General features: G+C 41.4%; 1 protein-coding gene across 7 annotated transcripts in view; it reads right to left on the minus strand.

The window, feature by feature from the left end:
• Positions 1-502: 502 nt before the first annotated feature.
• FGGY (FGGY carbohydrate kinase domain containing) overlaps positions 503-21,683 on the minus strand; it is a 559,614-nt gene continuing 538,433 nt past the window's right edge. For 6 of the 7 annotated variants that reach the window (XM_044002606.1, XM_044002608.1, XM_044002603.1 and 3 more), the window contains 2 exons: positions 8,913-8,974; positions 503-708 (listed from right to left, as the gene is read on the minus strand). In XM_044002606.1, the coding sequence (XP_043858541.1) occupies positions 624-708; positions 8,913-8,974 (147 nt within the window). In that variant the 3' untranslated portion in view covers positions 503-623. The remainder of the gene's footprint in view (positions 709-8,912; positions 8,975-21,683) is intronic. The other variant, XM_044002610.1, reaches the window with a different exon arrangement.

The following is a 21,683-nucleotide window of genomic DNA, read 5'->3' on the forward strand; positions in this document are numbered from 1 at the left end:
AGGAAAGGGAGGCAGGGAGAAAAATTTGGAACTATAAAACTTATTAAAATGAATATTGAAAAATGCCTTTACATGAAACTAGAAAAAATAAAATAAATGTTTGTTACAAAAAATCAATTTTGGGAACCTCCTAATGACTGAAATAGGTCAGATGTTTATGTGTGCACATGCATCTGTGTGTGTGCATGATACTTTATAAAGTCATGGTGACATCTCTAGCTCATCTGTCTAAAGCTTATGACATCCAATGAAATGGTCATTAAGTATTAAAAAAACAACAACTCAGCCCTTTAAATCCAGCTGCTTGACATATCTGTAAGCATCACTTTTCATTCCTGAGCACGGGGGATTTTGGACACTGGGGAAGTGCTTTGCATAACATCATCCCCTATGACCAAATTGGAGACACTCAGAGGTGGGAGGAGCCTCAGTGGCCATGTCATCTCACCCATACCCCAAAATGCTGAGGACTTTTAAATGGAAGACTCCATTTCCAGCTTTCCACACTTCAGGCTTCTTTATTAAGGATGACACAGGAGTGGTCTTACCCCATTACAAATTACACCAGTGGAGGGAATGACCAGAGTCCAGAACTGAACATATCTGACCAAGCAGAGCAGAGCTCAGATGTCGTCATTCATGATCGCTGCATATTCTTTCTGGTGTTCAACAAGCTTCAAGAATACTTTGTACTTTTTGTCATAAAATCTGTATTTTAAAAAAGGAAATTTTATAAGTCAAATAAGTCAAAACATTCCACATGCTGCTTATACTCAAGAAAACATAAAATCTCTTTGATCCTTAAAAAATACATCACATAAGCATAGTACTTTAAAGTTTGCAAAATGCAAAACATCTTCTTTGAGTCTTACAAGAATGCTAGGAGGTAGATGCTATTATTATCCCCATTTTACAGATGAGCAAAACTGAGGCAGAGACAAACAGAGGTTAAGAAACATGCCCAGAGTTACCCATCTAATAACTGATGGTTAATTTTAACTCAGTTCTTCCTGACTCGAGGTGGCATACTCTCTCCATGGCATCACTTAGGCACCCTTTTGTTTTTGCTGCTCTTGTGAATGTCAGAGAAGGGTAGTAAGACCTAGGGTGAACACAGTGCCTCTGTTGACATGCAGTGGGACCTCAATATTTATAAAGATAGAAAAAGCATTTATTAAACACTCACTATGTGGCAAGTACTGTGTTCTTTGGGGACTGAAATAATAAATAGTGTTGTGATTCATATTTTAACTCATATTTTTGTTGCCTTTATTGGAGATTATTCAATACTAGATTTAGAATTGGAAGAAACCTTCAAGATCATCTAGTTCAACTCCATCCCTTTTACAGATGAGGAAACTGAGGCTTGGAGATGAGAACTGACTTGTTCAACATCACCCAGGTTGTGAGTGGCAGAGATAGGATTTCATACCAGGTGTTCTGACTTTCCTCTTGCCAATGCTGTCTCTTTTATCAGTACCTCAGCCACTCTTGGTCTTCACAGAATGAGAGGTTAGAATGTTTCTCATCCTCAGTGCCATGTTTTAGAAGGCCTTCATGAATGCAGTCAATCCAGAGGAACATGTCAAGGATGAATAGGATCTATGAGTTCAGTAGTGGGGCAGTTGATACAGATTTCAACCTCTCAAGCCTTAGTAGATGCTATTTGAAATGTGTTATAGCCAAAACATTCTTCACACAATGTTCATGGAGTCATAAGCTTTTCTTAGGCAGGGCTGGGGCTAGAGCCTTCCCTTTGTTGATTTCCCCAAATTTATATGCATATATCTTGTCTGTCCAGAGTTGTTTGCATGTTTTCTTCCCCCATTAGACTGTGAGACCATTGAGGACAGGGACTGCCTTTTGTCTTTCTTAGTATCCTCAAGTTTGCCTGGCAAACAACAACTGTTGAATGAAAGTCTTCTTGACTCCAAAGCTGGCTCTATATCCACTGTACCAGCAAGCATTTATTAAACTCCTGCTATGTTCCAGGCACTTTGCTAAGTCCTTAGGATACAAAGAAAGACAAAAGACAGTCCCTGTCCTCAATGGTCTCACAGTCTAATGCGGGAAGACTGTATGCAAACAGGTACATACAAAACAAGATATCTACAAGGTAAACTGGAGGTAATCTCAGAGGGAGTGCTCTGAGATTAAGGGGGACAGGGAAATAAGGAAGGTGGCACTTTCATTGAGCCTTGGAAGAAGCCTAGGAAGCTAGAAGGTGGAGACAAGGAAGGAGGGAGCTCCCGGCATGGGGACCTCTCCCAATATTACATGTAATAGCACAACATTTCAAAGTGCAACAACTTTATTGGTTTGTCATTTTATTTGTTATCATTATCCCAAGGACAGCCTTGGGTAGAAAGACAGTGGGCTTTAGAGCCTCCTCTGATAAATACTGACTTTGTGTTTCTAGGCAAGTCATTAAACTTCCTAATTCTTTAGGACTCTAAGCTGCGGATATTGTGCTGAACTGTATTAGTAGAGGGGATTTCCTCATTTAGAAGTTTCCCATGTGGGACAGCTAGGTGGCGCAGTGGATAGAGCACCAGACCTGGAGTCAGGAGGATCTGAATTCAAATCCGACCTCAGACACTTAACACTTACTACCTGTGTGACCCTAGGCAAGTCACTTAACCACAATTGCCTCACTAAAAAAAAAAAAAAGAAAAGAAAAAGTGCAGAAGTTTCCTATATGAATGAAATCCTAAGTCTAGTCTCTATCCCTATTCTGGTAACACTTTAATATACATTTTAATATGGAAACATTTCTTAAGAAGGTGTTAATACTGCATCATTTGTATTCCAAGACTCAAAGACTTAAAACTCTTTCAAATCTCAAATTTAAAAAAGATATATATTTTTGAGAAAAAGTGGCAGTTTGTCTAGTAAAAAGAAAAATCTTTTTTTTTTTTTTTTTAGTGAGGCAATTAGGGTTAAGTGACTTGCTCAGGGTCATACAGCTAGTAAGTGTTAAGTGTCCAAGGCCGGATTTGAACTCACGTACTCCTGACTCCAGGGCCGGTTCTCTATCCACTGCGCCACCTAGGTGCCTCAAAAAGAAAAATCTTAATACAATATATTTTTTTCTGAAATAACATGAGAATATAAGTTTCACATATTAACTGAAATGATTAATTAGGTGTCCAGCCAAAGAGCATAGATTATGGGAATGGGGTAGATTGAACAGCAAGCAACACTGAATTCAGGTAAAGATCATCAGAGAAATGGTGTCAGTTTTAGGCTTGATAATAACCATGGGGAATATTGGCCAAGGACACTTATCTGAAGACACCTATATTCCTGTCTATGAGAACAAAGCTGGTCAGACACATATAACAAAAGAAAGTTCATGTTTGGAGAGAACAAGTGTAGACTGGACATAAACAAGTAGTTTGAAACCTGTCAAATGGTAATATGTCAAAACTCTGGACTGGGAGTCACTTCCATGACAAGAAACCAACTGGGCTTTCCTCTCCTGGGGAGTGTTTAGGAAGAAGACAAACATGTTCACAGAAGCAATCTTGTATATGATACTTGGTGGCACTGCACATGGTTTTTAAACTAAAAGTTTAACTGAGGTAAATCTGACACAATCTTTTTAACAAGCTCAAAGCCTTTCACATAGGAACATTGGCTAGAAAGGATCAGAGAGGTCATTGATTGTAGTTCCCTCATTTTACAGATGAGGAAATTGAGGTACAGAGAGATTAAAATGACTCCTTTAGGGTCACTCAGCTGTTAAATGTCACAGATAGGATCTGAACCCTCAGGATTCCAACTCCAGTGTTCTATCTGACATTAATTGTGTCTCCTGTATCCTTACAATGACCTTCAATGGCTACTACATCCGACCTATAGAAAACTGAGGCAGAAGGGGGTAAACTGCTGTTTACAGTAAGATATAGAATAAGAGCTGAGACTTCCAGATTCTGATTGCTTCACTAAAGTTCATCTCTGATGCCTCATTGTTGAGTCGAATCGACAGGCATTTTTTAAGTACCTATGCCAAGCATGGTACTAAGCCCTGGGGATGCAAAGAAAGGTAAAAACAGCCCCTAAACTTAAGAAGCTCCCAGTCTAATGGGTGGTGGAGTGGAGGTTCCTGTGAGCCACACCAGAAGAACCCATGCTCTGGCATATTGTACCAGTCTGGGAAGGGCCTGAATGGGTTTGGAGATGGATTGTGTCCATTGTAGGAGAAGAAACTTGGCTCATCACCCAAGGGTTGGCTAACACCAACATAATCTTTTTTAAGAGCAAATCTGGCCATGTCACTCCCTCACTCCATAAATGCCATTGGCTTCCTATTGCCTCTAGGAAGAAGAAGAAACTCTTCTGTTTAGTGTTTAAAGCCCTCTGCAAACTGGCCCTGGCCTCTTTCCAGTCTTATTGTGCTTCTCCCCTTCCCATACTCTGTGCTATGGGCTAACTGGCTATTCCCATGCATGGACCTTCCATCTCAAATCTCCACAAACTTGTATTGGTCATATCCTTTATGCCTGGAATGCATGCCCTTACCTTTTCCTCATGGAGTCCCTTTCTTCCTTCAAGACACAGTTCAATCAGCATCTTCTGAGGCTGTTCCTCCCTCCTGAGCTATGTTTTCTTTAAACTATTTTGAATGTATTTGTATCCATTCTCTTTATATCTAGCCACAACTATTTTAGAAGTACTTATTGTCTCTCCTGTTAGAATGGAAGCTTCTGTCAAGGAAGGATTCTTAGATCCCTTGTGCTTGTGTTCCCAGAGCCCAGCACCATTGACTGGTCAATGGTGTAGCTTAAGAAAAAACGTATTGATTGGTTGCAGGACTTTCCCAAGACTCAGGAAGGCATTGAGGGCTTGTCCTCTGGGGAGGTGGGGATTAGCATCTGCACTGATGACACCTTTTAGAGTATTAGAAAAGATATCTGACCCACAGGCTACTCACTGCTCAGAAAATTGATGGTTACTGATGTTATTAATCTGAAAAAAATGCCCATTTTAAGCTTTTCCCCAAACTCAGTATTTCCTCTGTGTGTGTGTGTGTGTGTGTGTGTGTGTGTGTGAGAGAGAGAGAGAGAGAGAGAGAGAGAGCACAGAGCCTTTAGAGGCTGAGAAATTGGGTTTAAATTCTGCCTGTGATGCTCACTGCCTGGGTTCCCTCGGGCAATTGACTCCTCTCCCTGAGTTTCAGCTGTAACCTGGGGGCTTTGGAATCAGTGGCCTCTGAAGTCCCTTCTAGCTCCCAATCAATCACCTCTGAACTGGTTTCTATCCCCTCCAAAGAGGGGGATAATCAGCAAAGGGACCTTTTCATGACCCCAAAGTGGTTATTTTCCTTTCCTTGAAAGACATAGAACACACCTGAAGATGGCGCCCCAACACTTTGTGTGCAACTTCTTGGCCTGTTTAATGATATTTACAGAATCAGGGAAAAGTAGAGAAGAAGAGGGTATTGGATAGCATGGGGCAAAGATCTGCATCTCCAGCACGGAACACAGGGCCTGGCACATGGCAGATGCTGAATAAATAAATGCTTGCTGATGGATTGATTGATTGATTGATTCAGTGGACTGAGATAAGCTAACAGTATGTTATCCAATATATTGAATGAATGAATGCATGAATGAATGAAAGAATGAAAGCTCTCAGTCATAGAATCCTAGACCTACAGCTCGGGACCTCAGAAGCCATTTCATCCAAACTCCTTATTTTATAGCTGAGGATGCTGGGGCAAAGGAAGGTGATCGGACTTGCCCAAGGTCACACAGGAATGTGTCAGGGACGACGTTATTAAGGTCCTCTGTGTCCTTTGGATTTCCTTCTGCTCAGCATTCCTGGTTTCTTTGAGAAGCCACCAGAGGAAGAGGAGAAGCTCTCAACACTGATACAATATACATATTATATGTACATGTTGAGTGTGTGTGTGTATGTCCAGCTATCTATACTAAATATAAAGGAATTTTTGTTGTTGTTGTTAGTGAGGTAATTGGGGTTGTGACTTGCCCAAGGTCACACAGCTGGTAAGTGTCAAGCGTCTGAGGCCGGATTTGAACTCAGGTCCTCCTGAATCCAGGGCGGGTGCTTAATCCACTGCTCCACCTAGCTGCCCCAGGAATTTTTTGAAAGAAGAAAGTAATAGCTGGGGGAATGGGACCAGAAGAGGCTTCATGCAGAAGGCGTGGCCTTTCAATGGTGTCTTGAAAGAAAGAAAGAGTACCAACAGGTTGGGGTGAAGAGGGAGAATATTCCATGCATAGTAATGACTAGTGCAAACACTCAGGATAGGAGATGAAATGTCATGTGTGGGTATAGTAATAAGGCCAGTGTGCCTGGATCGTGTGGTTCATGGAGGGGAATCACGTGTGTAACAGCCTAGAAAGTTAGGGGTTGGAATCCTACCCTTGCTAAGAGCAAATCCTTTCTCCTCCCTGTACTTCCATTTCCTCATCTGCAAATGGAAGGTGAGAATTCTTTCTCTGACCACCTCCTGTTATTTGTCCATGCTTTGTTTTCAGTGAGGACCAATGACATCACAAGGGTGACATCTTGAATTGGCTATAAATGAGGCAGAGTTGCCCAGTCATCAGCATCATCCTCTCTTCCAGAGTCACTGAAGCCCAGGGGAAGGACCAAAATCAGGATGACCGCTGAAGACCTGGGATGCAGTGCATGACCTTGGTGTCTTCTGTGTCTAACCAAGCTCTAAGTGTTCTAATGCAATGCGATTCCTTGGGAAGCAGTAAGTTCCCCATAATCAAATGAATTTAAGTATCAGTGTCTTTCTGTCTGCATATCTATAGAGAGAAGTCATGCTTCATATAGAATAGCAATTACAGACCATAAATACTCCTCTGGGCTTCAGGATTTGGGGAATTCTTGACTGATTCTCAGGCAGGTGGGGCTCATTAGCCTTGGCAGGCAACCCGCCTAGTGGAAGGAAACCCTGATTTTAAGCCTCCACTGCCTTGCGGCTATACCCATCTATGGGAAAGGCTTCGGGAGTTAACTCCGAGGAAAAATCAGGAGTCAGAGTCCCTTAGGCAGTTGGATGTTGGACATCACATCCGTCTGGCAACTCCTGCACGGCACTGGTGCCAAACTGTATTGGCTCTGCCTCTCCTTTGGATCCACCAAAGTCTCGGAGAGGGGAAACCTGCTGCATGGGCAACAGCTTGTTTTCCATACTGATCCGCCCAGGCCAGCGCCCTGGCGAGGACACTCCAGCTACTCCTCATTGGGTAGATACGACACGGGATGTGGCAGTTACCGGTTATAGGTTACTCAGGAGCTGCGGGTCCTGTATCGGACTGCAGAGCCACACTGTGGCTTGTGGCTCTTCAAGGCACTGATCCATGGTCGTCTGAGACTGGTAGAGGCATACTACTACTACTCCTCAGGTGTCACTACAAAATTGAATGTTTCTTGTTGTTGTTTCTGGGCCAAGCTTACTTTGGACATGTTTTTAATTTCAAATCTATAACACTTTCCTATGACCACAGACCTAACACACATTCTTGGGCTTACGGCTTCAAAGTAAAGTTAATCAGTCAGCTCATGGGAGAGGTCTGGTTACCAACCAGATAAAAACAGAGATTAGTGTTCACTGTTTCCTTTGGTCCCTCATCAGTGAATTCTCATTCATCAGATCCCAGGAATCTACAGGAATCTAATTATAGGATCATTGATTTAGAGAAGGGAACCTAGAGTTCACCTGGAAACAGCTAGGTGGTGCCACCATATATCAAGCCTAGAGTCAGGAAGACAGCTTTCTGAGTTCAAACCTAGCCTCAGATACATCCTACCTGTGTGACCCTGGGCAAATCCCTTCATCCTGTTTCCCTCAGTTCCCTCATCTATAAAATGATCTGGAGAAGGAAATAACAAAACGTTCCAGTATCTTTGCCAAGAAAACCCCAAATGGGGTAATGAAGAGTCAGACACGACTGAACAACAACAACAAAATCAACGATGATACAATAATGAGTCCTCGGCTCCAGGAAGTGAAGAATATTATCCAAGACCACTTGGCATAGTGGATAGAGCCCTGGGCTTGGAGTCAGGAGGACCTGATCTCAAATCCTGCCTTAATAGCTGTGCCACATCGAGCAATTCACTTACTTAACATGTCAGCCTCCCTTTCCTTAGCTCTAAAAAGGGGGTAAAAATTGCACCTCCCTTACTGGTTTGTTGTAAGGATTGAATGAGAGAACATGTAAAGTGCCTGATAAACCTGAAAGAGTTTAAAAAGCTACATAAATACAAACCACCATCATGATCATTATTAATATTATTAAAGTAGCAAAGTGAAAATACTTGACTTGGACTCCAGAAGATCGAGGTTCAAATCCCACATCAGAACTTACCATCTTCGTGACCATGGGCAAATTGCTTAATAGCTCTTGGGCCTCACTGTCCTCAGTTTTCAAAAGAGGGTATAAGATTAGAAGACCTCTAGCATCCCTTCCAACTCTGACTCGATGATACTCAGAGCCTCTAAATGTACATTCAGGGTCCTTTCCGTGAAACTCATATCAGGACCAATGTCTTGAATGATCTCTCTGTCTCTCTACTCATCTCTGTCTATCCAAATCGGGGCTCAGCTCATGTTCCAGAGCCTTTACAAATCCTCTCCTCATTCCCACAACTGAAAGTGCCTTCTTCAGAGTCTCTTAAAGTAATACACTGTCTTCTCTCTTTCATTCCAACATGCTCTTATCCTGAACTAGAAGTGTCTGGGTCTTTGTTGTATTTCTACTGCTCCACTAGATTATGAGCTCTCTGAGGGCAGGATCCCCCTTGCCTAGCACAAGACCATATGCTATAACAGGCATTGAATAAATGCTCTTTGAATACTCTGTATTACCGTTCTGGAAGTGACATTGATTTCTAAGCACAAGACATATGTAAAAATTGTTCTTTACCTCTTCTCCTCAAGTCTGGGGAACACAATTTTCCCAACTTTTCCCATTCTTGCCATTGCCTCCTGTTAAACAAACAAAAAAACCAAACACAGAACAAAGTGGGCTTTTGTTCCAAACCATCATAACCAGAATAAGATATTTTGTAAATAAGAATGTTCTGACTTGGATTAGTTTGAGTTTAAAAAAGAATTAACGTCAGTCAGTCTATTATGTCTTCAACCACTTTATGATTTTTTTAATCTTATAATTTTTTTAAAAAGTTGTTTTTGCTTTTACATTTCATTCATGTCTGAAAAAAAAAACAACACAGAAACTCTTGTCCCTCTTTCCTCCCCTGTAACAAAGGATAGACAAGAAAAATAAAGTTCAGCAAAACCAGCTGACATATGAGCCATGTCTGAAACCACATGCAATATTCCCCACCCTAGCACCGAATATTCCCATATTCTGTAATCTTTCTCAACTCACTGTGTAAGCTAATTACAGTGTCTGGCATAGTAGGTACTTCATAAATGTTTACCTGATTGATCATGAGGTAAAACCTCACAAGAGTTTTCTTTTCTATTTTGCTTATTATTAATGATTTGGAGCAATGTTTCATGTGGTTTCTAATACTTTGTAATTCTTAATTTGAGGTCTTTTTGTTCATATCCTAGGCCAGCAGTTCTCAGTTATTATTTATTGTTTTGTGTGTATTTATGTGTTTATTATGGATGCATTTTCAATGTTGCATGTTATTTTCTTTTTTCTTTTATCTTTTGTAATTGCCTCTGTCCCTTGTTTGTTTAAAAATGATCTCCCTAGCCAGTTGTAAATAATAACTCCATCCATGTTTTCTCAAATTTTTTAAAATGATGACCTTTTATATTTAAATACTCACTTAGAATGTATTAATTATGCTTACTGGATCATGAACAAGACGCTTTCCCAAACCTTTTTTTTGGCCAAATTGCTTTCCAGATTTCTAAAAAGATTTTGTCAAATTAAAGTGTTCTTCCAGAAGGAATTCATGTACCAGGCTCTATTGAACACTGGGTTTCTGAGTGTGGCTGTCTCCAATTTTTGCTTATCTAGCATGTTACAGTGATCTGTTTTTTTATTTTTAAAGTATACCAAAAATATTTTGGTCATTATTGTTTAAACTACAATTTGACATCTGGAAGGCCCTACATTATTCCTACTCCCTCCCCCCTATTATTTCTAGATTCTAGACCTTTTTTGCCCTCTCCAAATGAATTTTGTTATAATTTCATCTAGTTTTGTAACATATTCCCTGGTAGTTCAATTGGTATAGCACCAAATATGCAAATTAATTTAGGCAGTATTGTCATTTTTATTTTCTTAGTAGTCCTGTGGCCCAACTATGAGCAGTGAGTATCCCTATCTACCCTTAATATGTAAAGAATGTTTTACAATTATATTTATATGTTCAGTATGTTCTAGGAGCTTGACTCCCAGGTATTTGGTTTGTTGTTATTGTTATTATATATGAGATTCTTCTATCATTTTCTATCAATTTTCTATTAGTGTAAGTAAAAGAAACAATATTTATGTTGATATTTTAAGTTTGCCCCAAACATTTCTATTGCTATTACTGTATAAGCAATTAGGTAAGCTATTGGACCAATAGAATTTACATTCTGGGGGGTAGCTAGGTGGCGTAGTGGATGAAGCACCAGCCCTGGATTCAGGAGGACAGGAGTTGAAATACAGGCTCAGACACTTGACACTCACTAGCTGTGTGTGACCTTCAGCAAGTCACTTAACCCTCATTGCCCAGCAAGGAAAAACAAACAAACAAACAAAAAAGCCAAAAAACAACAACAACAACAAATTTTAAAGGGGGGGCAGCTAGGTGGTGCACTGGCCCTGGATTCAGGAGGACCTGAATTTAAATCCGGGCCTCAGATACTTGACACTTACTAGCTGTGAGACCCTGAGCAAGTCCCTTAACCCTCATTGCCCTGCAAAAACCAAACCAAAACAAAACAAAACAAGAAAAAAAAAACCTGCTTAAAGGTAATTGGGGTTGAGTTACTATCCCAGAGTCACACAGCTAGTAAGTGTCTGAGGTCATATTTGAACTCATGGAGATGTCTCCCTTATTCCAAGCCCAGTGCTCTATGAGCTATAACATCTAGCTGCCCCATGTATAATATATACATACAAACATACATGTATTTAATGCACAGACAGAAGTAAAATCAAAGGCAGTTAGTTAGATTGGATCACAATATGTTACAAAATACAAGAAAGTCATACAAGGAGATATGGAGAAAGTTCTAGACAAGATCTTACAACACAGTTCACTACAGTGACAAGAAACACTGGAAAGAAAAGCATATTGTGGAAAGTTTAGATTCACAGGGAGCCCCAAACACACTTATTTAAATTATATCCTCATGATAGCAAATTTTATTTAGTCAGAAGATCCCTTGACTCTTTAGAATTCTACGCTATTTGGAAATGAAATGCTAACGATTTTTGTCTACTTAATTTGGAATCCTACTATTTTACTGAACGGGATAGCAAGGTGATGCAGGAGATAGATTGCTGGGCCTGGAATCAAGAAGATCTGAGTTCAAACTAGGCTTTAGACATTTCCTGTGTGGTCCTGGGCAAGTCACTTAACCCCCATTGCCTCCAAAAATAATAATAATAATTCATCACCCATTCAGTTATAAGTTCCTTGAAGGCAGGGGCCATTTTTACTTTGCTTATTTTGTATTTTTAAATGCTTGAGAGAAAAATAATAGAATTACAAAGGAAACCCATTATATTGAAATAAAGATGTCATTTTTTCCCACTCAAATTCCTTGACACCCTGAAATCTATCCTCAGAACTTGATTCTAAGATTCAAAGTCACAGAGAATATTATGGGCTGTGTTGGCAGAAGTCACTTTCTCACATGAGAGTTGCCCAGACCAATGAAATCTGAGGGCCAGTCCAAATCATTATTATTATATAGGTGGACCAAAAGTCACAAAGGGGTTTAGATATTTAATAACTCCTTTATTTTTTATTATTTTTTGTGGGGTAATGAGGGTTAAGTGACTTGCCCAGGGTCACACATCTAGTAAGTGTCAAGTGCCTGTGGCCAGATTTGAACTCAGGTCCTCCTGAATCCAGGAATAGTGTTTTATCCACTGTGCCACCTAACTGCCCCTCCCCCTTTATTTTTTGTTTTTAATTTACAATACCATAGCATCATATACAGTACACATAGGAAAGGAATTTACATTACATGTGAAAAATCAAGTCTCATAAATGGCGAAAAATAAAGAAAAAATAATTTTCAAAAAGATATTAAAACATGGTAACTTTTGGCCCACCCAGTACAAGCTTAATAAGTAGATATTGAGGACATTTTCAACATCATCATCAAAAAGGGATCAACTGATTTTTCTAATTTGTCCAAATAATTTGCTTCTAACAGCAACTCCACTAACCCCCGGGGCTGTGGCCTAGCTGGAAATTACCACCACTTAAATGAATTGATCATAGAAATGCTGACAAGAGGCTAAATATAGGCCTCCTCTAATATCTCAGTCCTCAGAAAGGCTTTCTTTGAAGCCGGCCTCCAAACTCATGCTTCTATCTGCAGGAGCCGGGCTGTCCAAATGGGAGCACGCTCCCCCCTTTGTTGGGATGTCTAGACTATACAATGAGCACACTGATGGGTTTCTTTCTTTTTTGCCCACACAATGGCAGCTTTAAAACAACAAGAGGCACAAAACCCAAAGTACTTTGTAAAATAGCCTTTTAATCATTCCTTTTCTCTCTCTCCACAAAGCCAGTGCCAGAATTATCCCCTGAAAGTTCCCATTGGATCATGGTCACTTCTCAAAGGCCAGCGAGGGGCTTGGAGGGGGGAAGAACATAGAGGCTCTGTGGCCACACCAATAAACGACTACATTCATGCCTCTCAACCCTTTGTCCCAGTCTCAAGGCTGGGGGAGCTCTGAGTTGGTAAACACCCTGATTCCCCATCGGAGCCTCTTGGGGAAAAGAAAAAGACCTTCTGTGAAGGGAAGGCAGATGCCAGATTCTCATCTTTTACAAAAGAGTCAAGCCCGCATCTGAGGGTACCCCACCCCCACTCTCCAAGGGCAGTGCAGAGAGCTGGGTGGGTGGGGGTAGGGCGGCATGCTGGTCAACGAACCCCCCATTTTAAACTGCCCTACAGAAGTGGCTTCCATGCAAGGAAAGTCCCAAGTCCGACTGGTATATAACAAACTGTGTGACATACATTGGTGGACAGACCTTTTCATTTGGAATCTAGATACTTGGGCTTCTCCTGTTCCAGCTCCAGTGGAAAAACACATATCACCCAACCACTACTTGAAGACCCCCAGTCAGTGGGAGCCCAAGCTAGTCTGAAGCAGCCTCTTACACCATCACAGCTCTGATTGGTAGGAAGATAGAGATGCATTGCCTCCAGGAATCTAGTGGGATAGCATATACTAGGCACCTTACAACCCTTAAATATGCCTAATTTATCTCTTTGCTCCTTTGTCCCATTTCTGCTAGTTCTGCCCCCTGGGAACAAGTCAGTTGGTAGTGAATCAGTGAGCATTTATTACATGCTTATTGTGTACCAGGTCCTGGGCTAAATGCTGCATTGAATCCTTCTCCAAGACAGCCATTCAAACACTTGAAGAGAGCTAAACTTTTCTGACTAAATCTTGTCTTTTCTTGGCAAAGTTTACTTCTCTTGTTTTTGTATCTAGTATTCATATGGCAAGGCTTGGAACTCTCTATCATCATAGCCATCCCTCCTGGAGAAGCTTGATGTTACCGATACCCATTCTACAATATGGCTTTTTGCCTCAGTTACCTCATTTGGAAAATGGGAATAATAATAGCACCTACCTCCAGATTGTTTTGAGGACCAAGTAAGATGATACTTGTAAAGCACTTTGCAAACCTAAAAGAGCTATGTGAATGCTAGCTCTTAAATGGGTCAGTATGGTGGAACCATTGAGTATATGAAGAGGAGTAATATGTAAGAAGGATGTGAAAAGGTAAGAGTGCAGGTAGTAAAGAGCTTTGAATGTCACATGAGAGTCTATATTTGGTCAGAGAGGTAACCAGAAGTCATTGCTATTTATTGATTGAGAAGAGGTGGGTATACCCTTTGAGGACTGTTTGAAAGTTGATTTGGAGAGGGGAGAGACTAGAAGTATGCAGTTGACTCCAGTTTAATAATAAAAATAATAGGCGGATCTAGGTGGCACAGTGGATAAAGCACTGTCCCTGAATTCAGGAGGACCCCAGTTCTAATTCGGCCTCAGGCAAAGGGAGTGGCCACACCCATGAAGTATGGATCTTTCAAAGCATCAGCCTCATTAGGAGTGCTGAGATTCATAAAGACAGCCAGGTGATACAGCAGGGAATGTGTGTGTGTGTGTGTGTGTGTGTGTGTGTGTGTGTGTGTGGACTTAGGAAAGCCTGGGATCAGCTCTTCCCTCCAGCACTTAGAAATGGTATGACCCTGGGCTTTAATTCCCTCATGTACAAATAGCCAACACTGGCATAGCCCTTTATATCAATACCTCCTTTCATCCCTTACAACAAACCTTTGTGGTAGGTGCTATTATTGTCACCATCTTCAGCTAAGGAAACTGAGGCCAGAAGCAATGAAGAGACTTGCCTAGGGCCACATGCCTGAGGCAGTTTATGAACTTGAGCTTCCATGACCCCAAACCTAGAGTTCTATCTCCTATGCTTTAACTGATTTAAAAAAAAAACATTTCTTATGCATATGAATCTTTCCCCATAAACTAGCATTGGGTCACTCATCCATCCTCTCTTCCCCTCCTTCATTTTAAACACCACTTTCTTTTCTCGGTCTCCCCTGTTTTCATGACCCATCATTCTTTTCTCCCAGGGTGAGAGCAGGAGTCTCTGAATGTCTCCAAGGTTACCAATACTGTGTTGTCCCCTCTGGTATCTTCTTTCATCAGGAGACCGCCATGTTTGGGGACTGAGTGAGACCCAGCAGCCACTCCCAAGGGGGTTTGTGGACAGGGGAGGAAGCCCATCAGGCAGCTGATTTCTTGCATTTTTGTATTAAAATGTAAAGCTTTCTTCACCTTTAGTTCCAGATCTTGTGTGCCATCTGGCGACTGGTTTTGCTGCATCTGTGTTTACTTTATGACCTTAGGCGAAGGCAGAATTTACTTATGGGGAGCTGGATGGGGCTTTGTTGATTTCTTCCATATGTTCATTTCTATGGATATGGTATTTTTTTTCCTTTTTCCCTTCAGAACACACAAGCAAAGGATGTACAATCCCTGTACTGTGTTTCCTTGACTTGACTCTTTGTGTGTTCAGGTAAGAGCTTGTAAGAGGTCATTTTTTTCAGGTAGTTTTGGTTCAGCAAGTTTTTCAGAGGAGTAAAAAGTTATCTGTGTTTAAGGATCCCCATTTAGAAGGAAGGAATTTTAGTCAGTGAGATTACCACAAGAAGAGGTAATCCAGCTGGGTGTGGCTGGGACAGGGACTCAGCAGAGCCTGCTCCATTTTAAAACTACCAAGAGGCTCAAATATTTATAAAGTGCTTGCTCAGCATGGTGCCTGGGACATAGTAGTAGGTGCTTAATAAATGTTATTCCCTTCTCTTCTCTTTCTCATTATCTAGCTGCATGACCCTGGACAAGTCCCCATTTCTGACCTGTTTCCTCATCTGTAACATGAGCAGACTAGACTAAAGGGTTTAGCATAAGTGTGCCAGTCCCGAAGCCCTACAATTTATATAACCTTATCACTAACACTGTCAGACACATCTCACTTTTCCCGAACTCTTCCGGAAAAGGTGCCTAGTGTTGGTTTTCCTCTCCTTCCTTCTCTCCTTCAGAACTGAGTGTTCACTTGTGCTCTTGGGTATTTGCCTAAGTGAGAAGGTGAAATCCCAGTTGTAGCCTTGCACTCTGTGTGTGAATGTATATATATATAACTTGTGTTTATATATTATATCTATATATTATATAAGATTATATATGTATTCATATAAAATATATTATGTTTATTCTATGTATATATACGTGTGTGTGTGTGTGTGTGTGTGTGTGTGTGTGTGTATTCACAGTTTTTGAGCACTGCAAGAAAACAGAATGGAATGTCTAAGAAGGAAACCCTACCTTCTGCAGAGTGTGTGAATGAGCCATGGACTGCTGTGCCTATAAAAGAAAATAATGTTTTTCCTTCCTCCTTCCCTCCCTCCCTCCTTTCCTTCCTTTTTCAAAGAAGACATAAGCTAGGTAGCCCAGACTTCTGCCCTGATGTCTTGTGTTTGCTCATCTTGTATCCTCCTGGCAGGTTTCTTTTGTTTCTATTTATTGAGGTAATGGAAAAGCTCTAGATTTCTCCCTGTAGATGTTGCTAAAGCGCAAAGGTGGCAGTGAATCACTTCAGCTTGGGCCATCACCTCCCAGGTCACATCAACTTTATGGATGTCCAATGCTTTAAAATGAAGGCAGATATATCAGAAACAGTAGGGGGAATTATCTTGACAGTGTTTGTCCATTTCCCTGAAAACATGGTGTGTTCTCACTCAAAACCTTCTTACCCTGAGGAAGAAGTTGTCCACTTGAGTGAGCCCTGGTTTTGACGTCTGAAGGCCTAAAGTCAAATTTTAGCTCTGTTGCTCATTACCTGAATTACCTTGAAGAATTTCTTTTCCCTCCTTAGACCTCATTTTCCTCATCTTAAGAATGAAGGGGTTGGCCTAATGTCCCTTGAAATTCTAACTTCCATCTCCTTTGTACTTATTTGGCAGGTACCTATTTATGATATTTCGTTTCTCCTATGAGAATGTAAGCTCCTTGGGGCAGCTAGGTGGTGCAAAGGATAAAGTACCCGCCCTGGATTCAGGAGGACCTGAGTTCAAATGCGGCCTCAGACACTTGACACTTACTAGCTGTGTGACCTTGGACAAGTCACTTAACCCCAATTGCCTCACCAATAAAATAAAATAAAATAAAATGTAAGCTCCTTGAGGACAGGGACTGTTTTTTTTTTCTTTGTATCTCCAGGGTCTGGTATACAGTAAGCACTTAATAAATGCTTGCTGATTTTTGATTGATTCATCCTGGGTTTAAATTACAGCTATACTAATTAGGGCCTTAGTAACCTTGGTCAGATTCTTTCCCTTCTCTGAGATTTCTTACCATCATCAGTGAGAGAAGGATATCAAGACTCATTGCAGCTCCTTGGCTCTGATGAGGACAACACTCTATGAAATTTAAGGTGCTTCAGAAATGGCCACCACTGGGATTCCTGCCTCTCTCCCTCCTTCTCTTGCTGTACTTTCAGTTGTGAACACTTGTGTCTACATGGGGTAGAAACAAACTGAGAACCTTCTGTTATTGCACACAACCTGAAGAGCCCCACATCTTTCAAAATCAAATAGAATATAAATAATAAGAGAAGTTAATGCTTAGTTTGGAGAAATGACCACCAGGCTTGGGCAGAAGGAGCCTGAGTAGCCCTAAAAAGCTATCAGGATGGCTTCAGGTAAGGGAGTGGGACACTAACACTTGGGGGCACCAGGGATGGCATTATCTAGGAGGCAGCACTTGAGTGTTGAAGAAGCCTAGGGGTGGAGGTGAGGAAGGAGGGCATTGCAAGCAAGGGGGACCACCTGTGCAAAAACATGGAGGTGGTAGATGAAATATATTCAGGGAGCAGCAAACGACTCAGGTTATCTGGAATGTAGAGCATGTGAGGAAGTCATGGGTAATCAAAGGTAGCAAAGCCTGGTCACCGGAAAGACAAAAGACACACATTTAAAGCACCCACTTGCCTAAGAAAGAGGAACAATTGGTTTCCTTCTGGTTCTGAAGGAAGATGCTTGGGAATTGAAAGCTAACATCTCTCCAATGTGTTCCCTTCTCTCCTCTGACACTGCCCCCCCCACCCTGTGAAGACCCTCATTGTCTCATGCCCTAGCAATTGCTGTTGGGGGCTGGCCCAACTCAGGTCTCTCCCCACTCCAGTCCATCCTCTGTTCATCTGCTAAGGGGTTTTCCTAAAATTCAGGTCTGATAAGAGCAGCCTGATCTCTGATTCCATGAACTGCAGTGGCTCCCTATCACCTCCAAGATCAAATACAAAATGCTCTGTGTGGAATGCAAAGCCCTTCATTACCTGGCTCCCTTCTCCCTTTCCATTCTTCTTCCTCCTGACTCCCCAACATATGCTCTTGGATCCAGTGACACTGGCCTGGCTGTTCCATGAACAGGATGCACCATCTCTCAGCTCTGGCCATTTTCTCATGCCAAGAATGCCACCCTTCATCTGCTCTAATTACTGACCTCCATGGCTTCCTTTAAATCCCAAATAAAATTTTATCTTCTGCATGAATCCTTCTCCAATTCCACTTAATTATGGCGCCTTCACACTGGTAATTATCTCCTATTTATCCTGTATGTAGCTCTTGTTGTATATATTTGTTTTCAGGTTGTGTCTCCCATTAGATTGTAAGCTCCTTGAAGGCAGAGACTGCCTTTTGCTTCTTTTAGTTTCCCTGGTGATTAGCACAGCAACTGTCACATAGTAGGTGCTTAATAAATGCTGATTGATTGCAGCTGGAAATCAACGTGTCTGAGCCAAAGGAAGCAGGTCTTTAAAGGAGAAATTGTTCATTTAAGAGAAAACTCAAGTAGCATTTTGTGGGTGGGTGCAACATTATCTAACTCATATTTGTGAACCACGAGGGTTTTATCTTCCATTATTCTTAAGAAATAGCTTTTTCCTGATGAGTGCCAAAGACTCAAGCACCTTCAAAGCAACAGCCACAGATCACATGGGAATGTTCACATTAGGATGGAGAAGTCCCAGGCAGGCTTTTGTGGACTCCATGCAACTCTGCTTTGACCTGGTGTCTAAACCAACCACTGTCTTCCACTATAAAGTGGGGATATGAAAACTGCAATGGCTGCCTCATAGGGTTGTTGGGAAGAGAATATTCTGGAAACTTTAAAAATGCTTTGGAAGAGAGTTATTATTGTTGTTGTTATAGCCCTCTGGCAAGGTCTGAGTTGGCCGCAGAGACCTAGGTAATTATATCTCTTCCCAGAGTGAAGAAGGTAAGGTGCTATTAATACTGGAGGGTGGTTTCCCACCATATTTTTGTTGTTGTCCAACTCTGAATTCATTTGGGGTTTTCTTGGCAAATATGCTAGAGTGGTTTGCCATTTTCCTTCTCCAGCTCATTTTAAAGATGAGGAAACTGAGGCAAACAGCATTAACTGACTTGCCCAGGGTCACACAGCTAGCAAATGTATAGGCCTGAATTTGAACTCAGGTTTTTCTGACTCTAGATTTGGCTCTCTATCCACTGTGCCATCTAACTGCCCTATATAGCAAGAATTTTTGGAGAATCTCTTAAGGATAAAAAAGGGAGATGGTGTCAGGGAGGGGTGGGGTACAGGCTAAACATGGTAGAAGTCGAATAGTAGCAGTGGGTGTGGAGACTTCTCTTAAACTAAAACCTCCACATAAGATCAACAGAGATTAACAGCAAAGAGATAAATGGTTGGTATAATACTTTTTTAAAAAATTATTGTTATAATTATTATTGATTGGTTTTGTGTTTAATTTCAGGCCCTCAGTCAGATGGGATAAACAATAGAAAGGAAGAGAAGAACTGAAGGACCTTACTCCTACTGCATGTGACAACATTCATTCCCAACCATGCCTTTCTATCCTGTGGAAGACAGAATCTGCCTGATCTCACCTTATTTCTCTGGCTGACTATATCCTTGCATTCCTGTGTCCCATTATTGGAGGCTTCAGGACTGAGGACAGCTCTGGCAGCCCCAAAGCATAGAGAGCCTTCTCCTAGCACAGGACCCATTGTTAGAAACCTTCTGTTGCTCATGAGTCATTCACACCATTTCATGACATAGCCAATGGCAGAATTACTATAAATAGGGCCTTTTCAGATCTGCCTTTTCAGAGACAAATCTTCCATAGTGATCTAGGGAGACCTTATAACAGTTAGTAATCATAGCAATAGAATAAACAGGGTCTAGACCTGTGATTTCATTGGTGTAGGGAATCCCAGGTGAGGAAACTCTAACAATGCAAGTCAAGGATGTCCAAAGCACTGACAGTTCCAATGACTTGCCCAGGGTCACACAACCAGTGTGTACTAGAAGTGAGGTTAAATCCAGGTTGTCCACCGCTTAGGGCAGGTCTCTGTCCCCTTCACCACACTGCCTCTCATTCACATCTTCCAAGAAAGCAACTTCAGCCAAATGCTAGTTGCCTAGTGCAAAAATATGGTAAGGAATGTGGAAAAGTCTAATTGGACTTAAATAAACCTCTTCATTTTATAACATCCCCAGGGATTATGCTATAGGTTGAGCAGGCACTGAGAGTGCAGTGTAAACTGAACACAAGCCAGCAGTTTCCAGACTGACACAAAGATGGAAATGATGGTCATGGCAAAGGAAACTGACCTGGGAAGCAAGCCTCCCAGCAGCCTTTTGGACCTCACATTGGCACAAATCACTGTTTATTGGCAATCAATTAGCAAACATTTGTTAAGAGTCAGCTGTCTGGGGGTTGGCTAGGTGGCACAGTGGATAAAGCACAGGCCCTGGATTCAGGAGTACCTGAGTTCAAATCCGGCCTCAGACACTTGACACTTACTAGCTGTGTGACCCTGGGCAAGTCACTTAACCCCCATTGCCCCGCAAAAAAAAAAAAAAAGAAAAGAAAAAAAAAGAGTCAGCTGTCTGCTAGCCATCATTGAGAAGAAAAAAACAACAACAATGAAAAGTATGTCCATACACAAGAAGCTGATATTCTATCTGGGGTGATGTCCATGAACATATAAATATTGTTGTTGTTTAGTTATTTCAGTCATGTCCAACTCTTTGTGACTTCATTTGAGGTTTCCTTGGCAAAGAAACTAGAGTTCATTGCCATTACCTTCTTCACATCATTTTACAGATGAGGAAACTGAGGCAAACAGGGTTAAGTGACCACCTAGGGTCACACAGCTAGTAAGTATCTGAGGCTAGATTTGAATTCAGCTCCAGTGCTTAAACTATTGTGACACCCAGCTGCTAGGTTTTTCTGCTTCCTAGATTAAATTTTCTTTCATATGATGGTCACCTAATAACTTTGTTGAATTGAATTTAGAAGCCCAGTGATAAACTCCTAACTCAATGGAGATTTCTTTTTTTTTTTTCCCAATGATTTTTACCACCTGTCACTCTAACCAGGAGCAATACTGAGACTCCCTTATTTCCATCTCCCTTCTTTCTTAGACAGGCTAGATCATCTCTGTTGTTGACTTAGGAGAGACCTAATAGTCTCACAGAATATTAGAGCTAATAGATATCACCCAGTCCAACCCAATCATTTTGGATCCTTGAGAAGAGAAGTGATTGATATAACATAAGACCCACATCTGCTTATTTACACAGACCCAGCTGGGGCCTCTTATCTCTGGTACCTTAGATCAGTTCACTTTTCAGAGATGATAGCCACCCCTCTTCTGTGGATTCATGTCTAGCTTAATGTTGAGCTATGATTGGGGTCAGGCAATGGGGTGGAGCAGCAACCTTCAGCAGGAGTGAGGAGAGAAATTTACTTCTAGAGGGAGGGCAGGGATGAGGTGATGATGGGGGATAGGTATAGTAATTTTTAAAAAATCACTAGAGAGGTAGACAATAATACTGGCTTCACATTTTGGAATCATACCCCTAAAGCTATTAAATTTGTATATCTTTTGACCCAGTGATACCACTACT

The sequence above is a fragment of the Dromiciops gliroides genome, chromosome 4 (genome assembly GCF_019393635.1).
Source record: "Dromiciops gliroides isolate mDroGli1 chromosome 4, mDroGli1.pri, whole genome shotgun sequence".
NCBI classification, from domain to species: domain Eukaryota; kingdom Metazoa; phylum Chordata; class Mammalia; order Microbiotheria; family Microbiotheriidae; genus Dromiciops; species Dromiciops gliroides.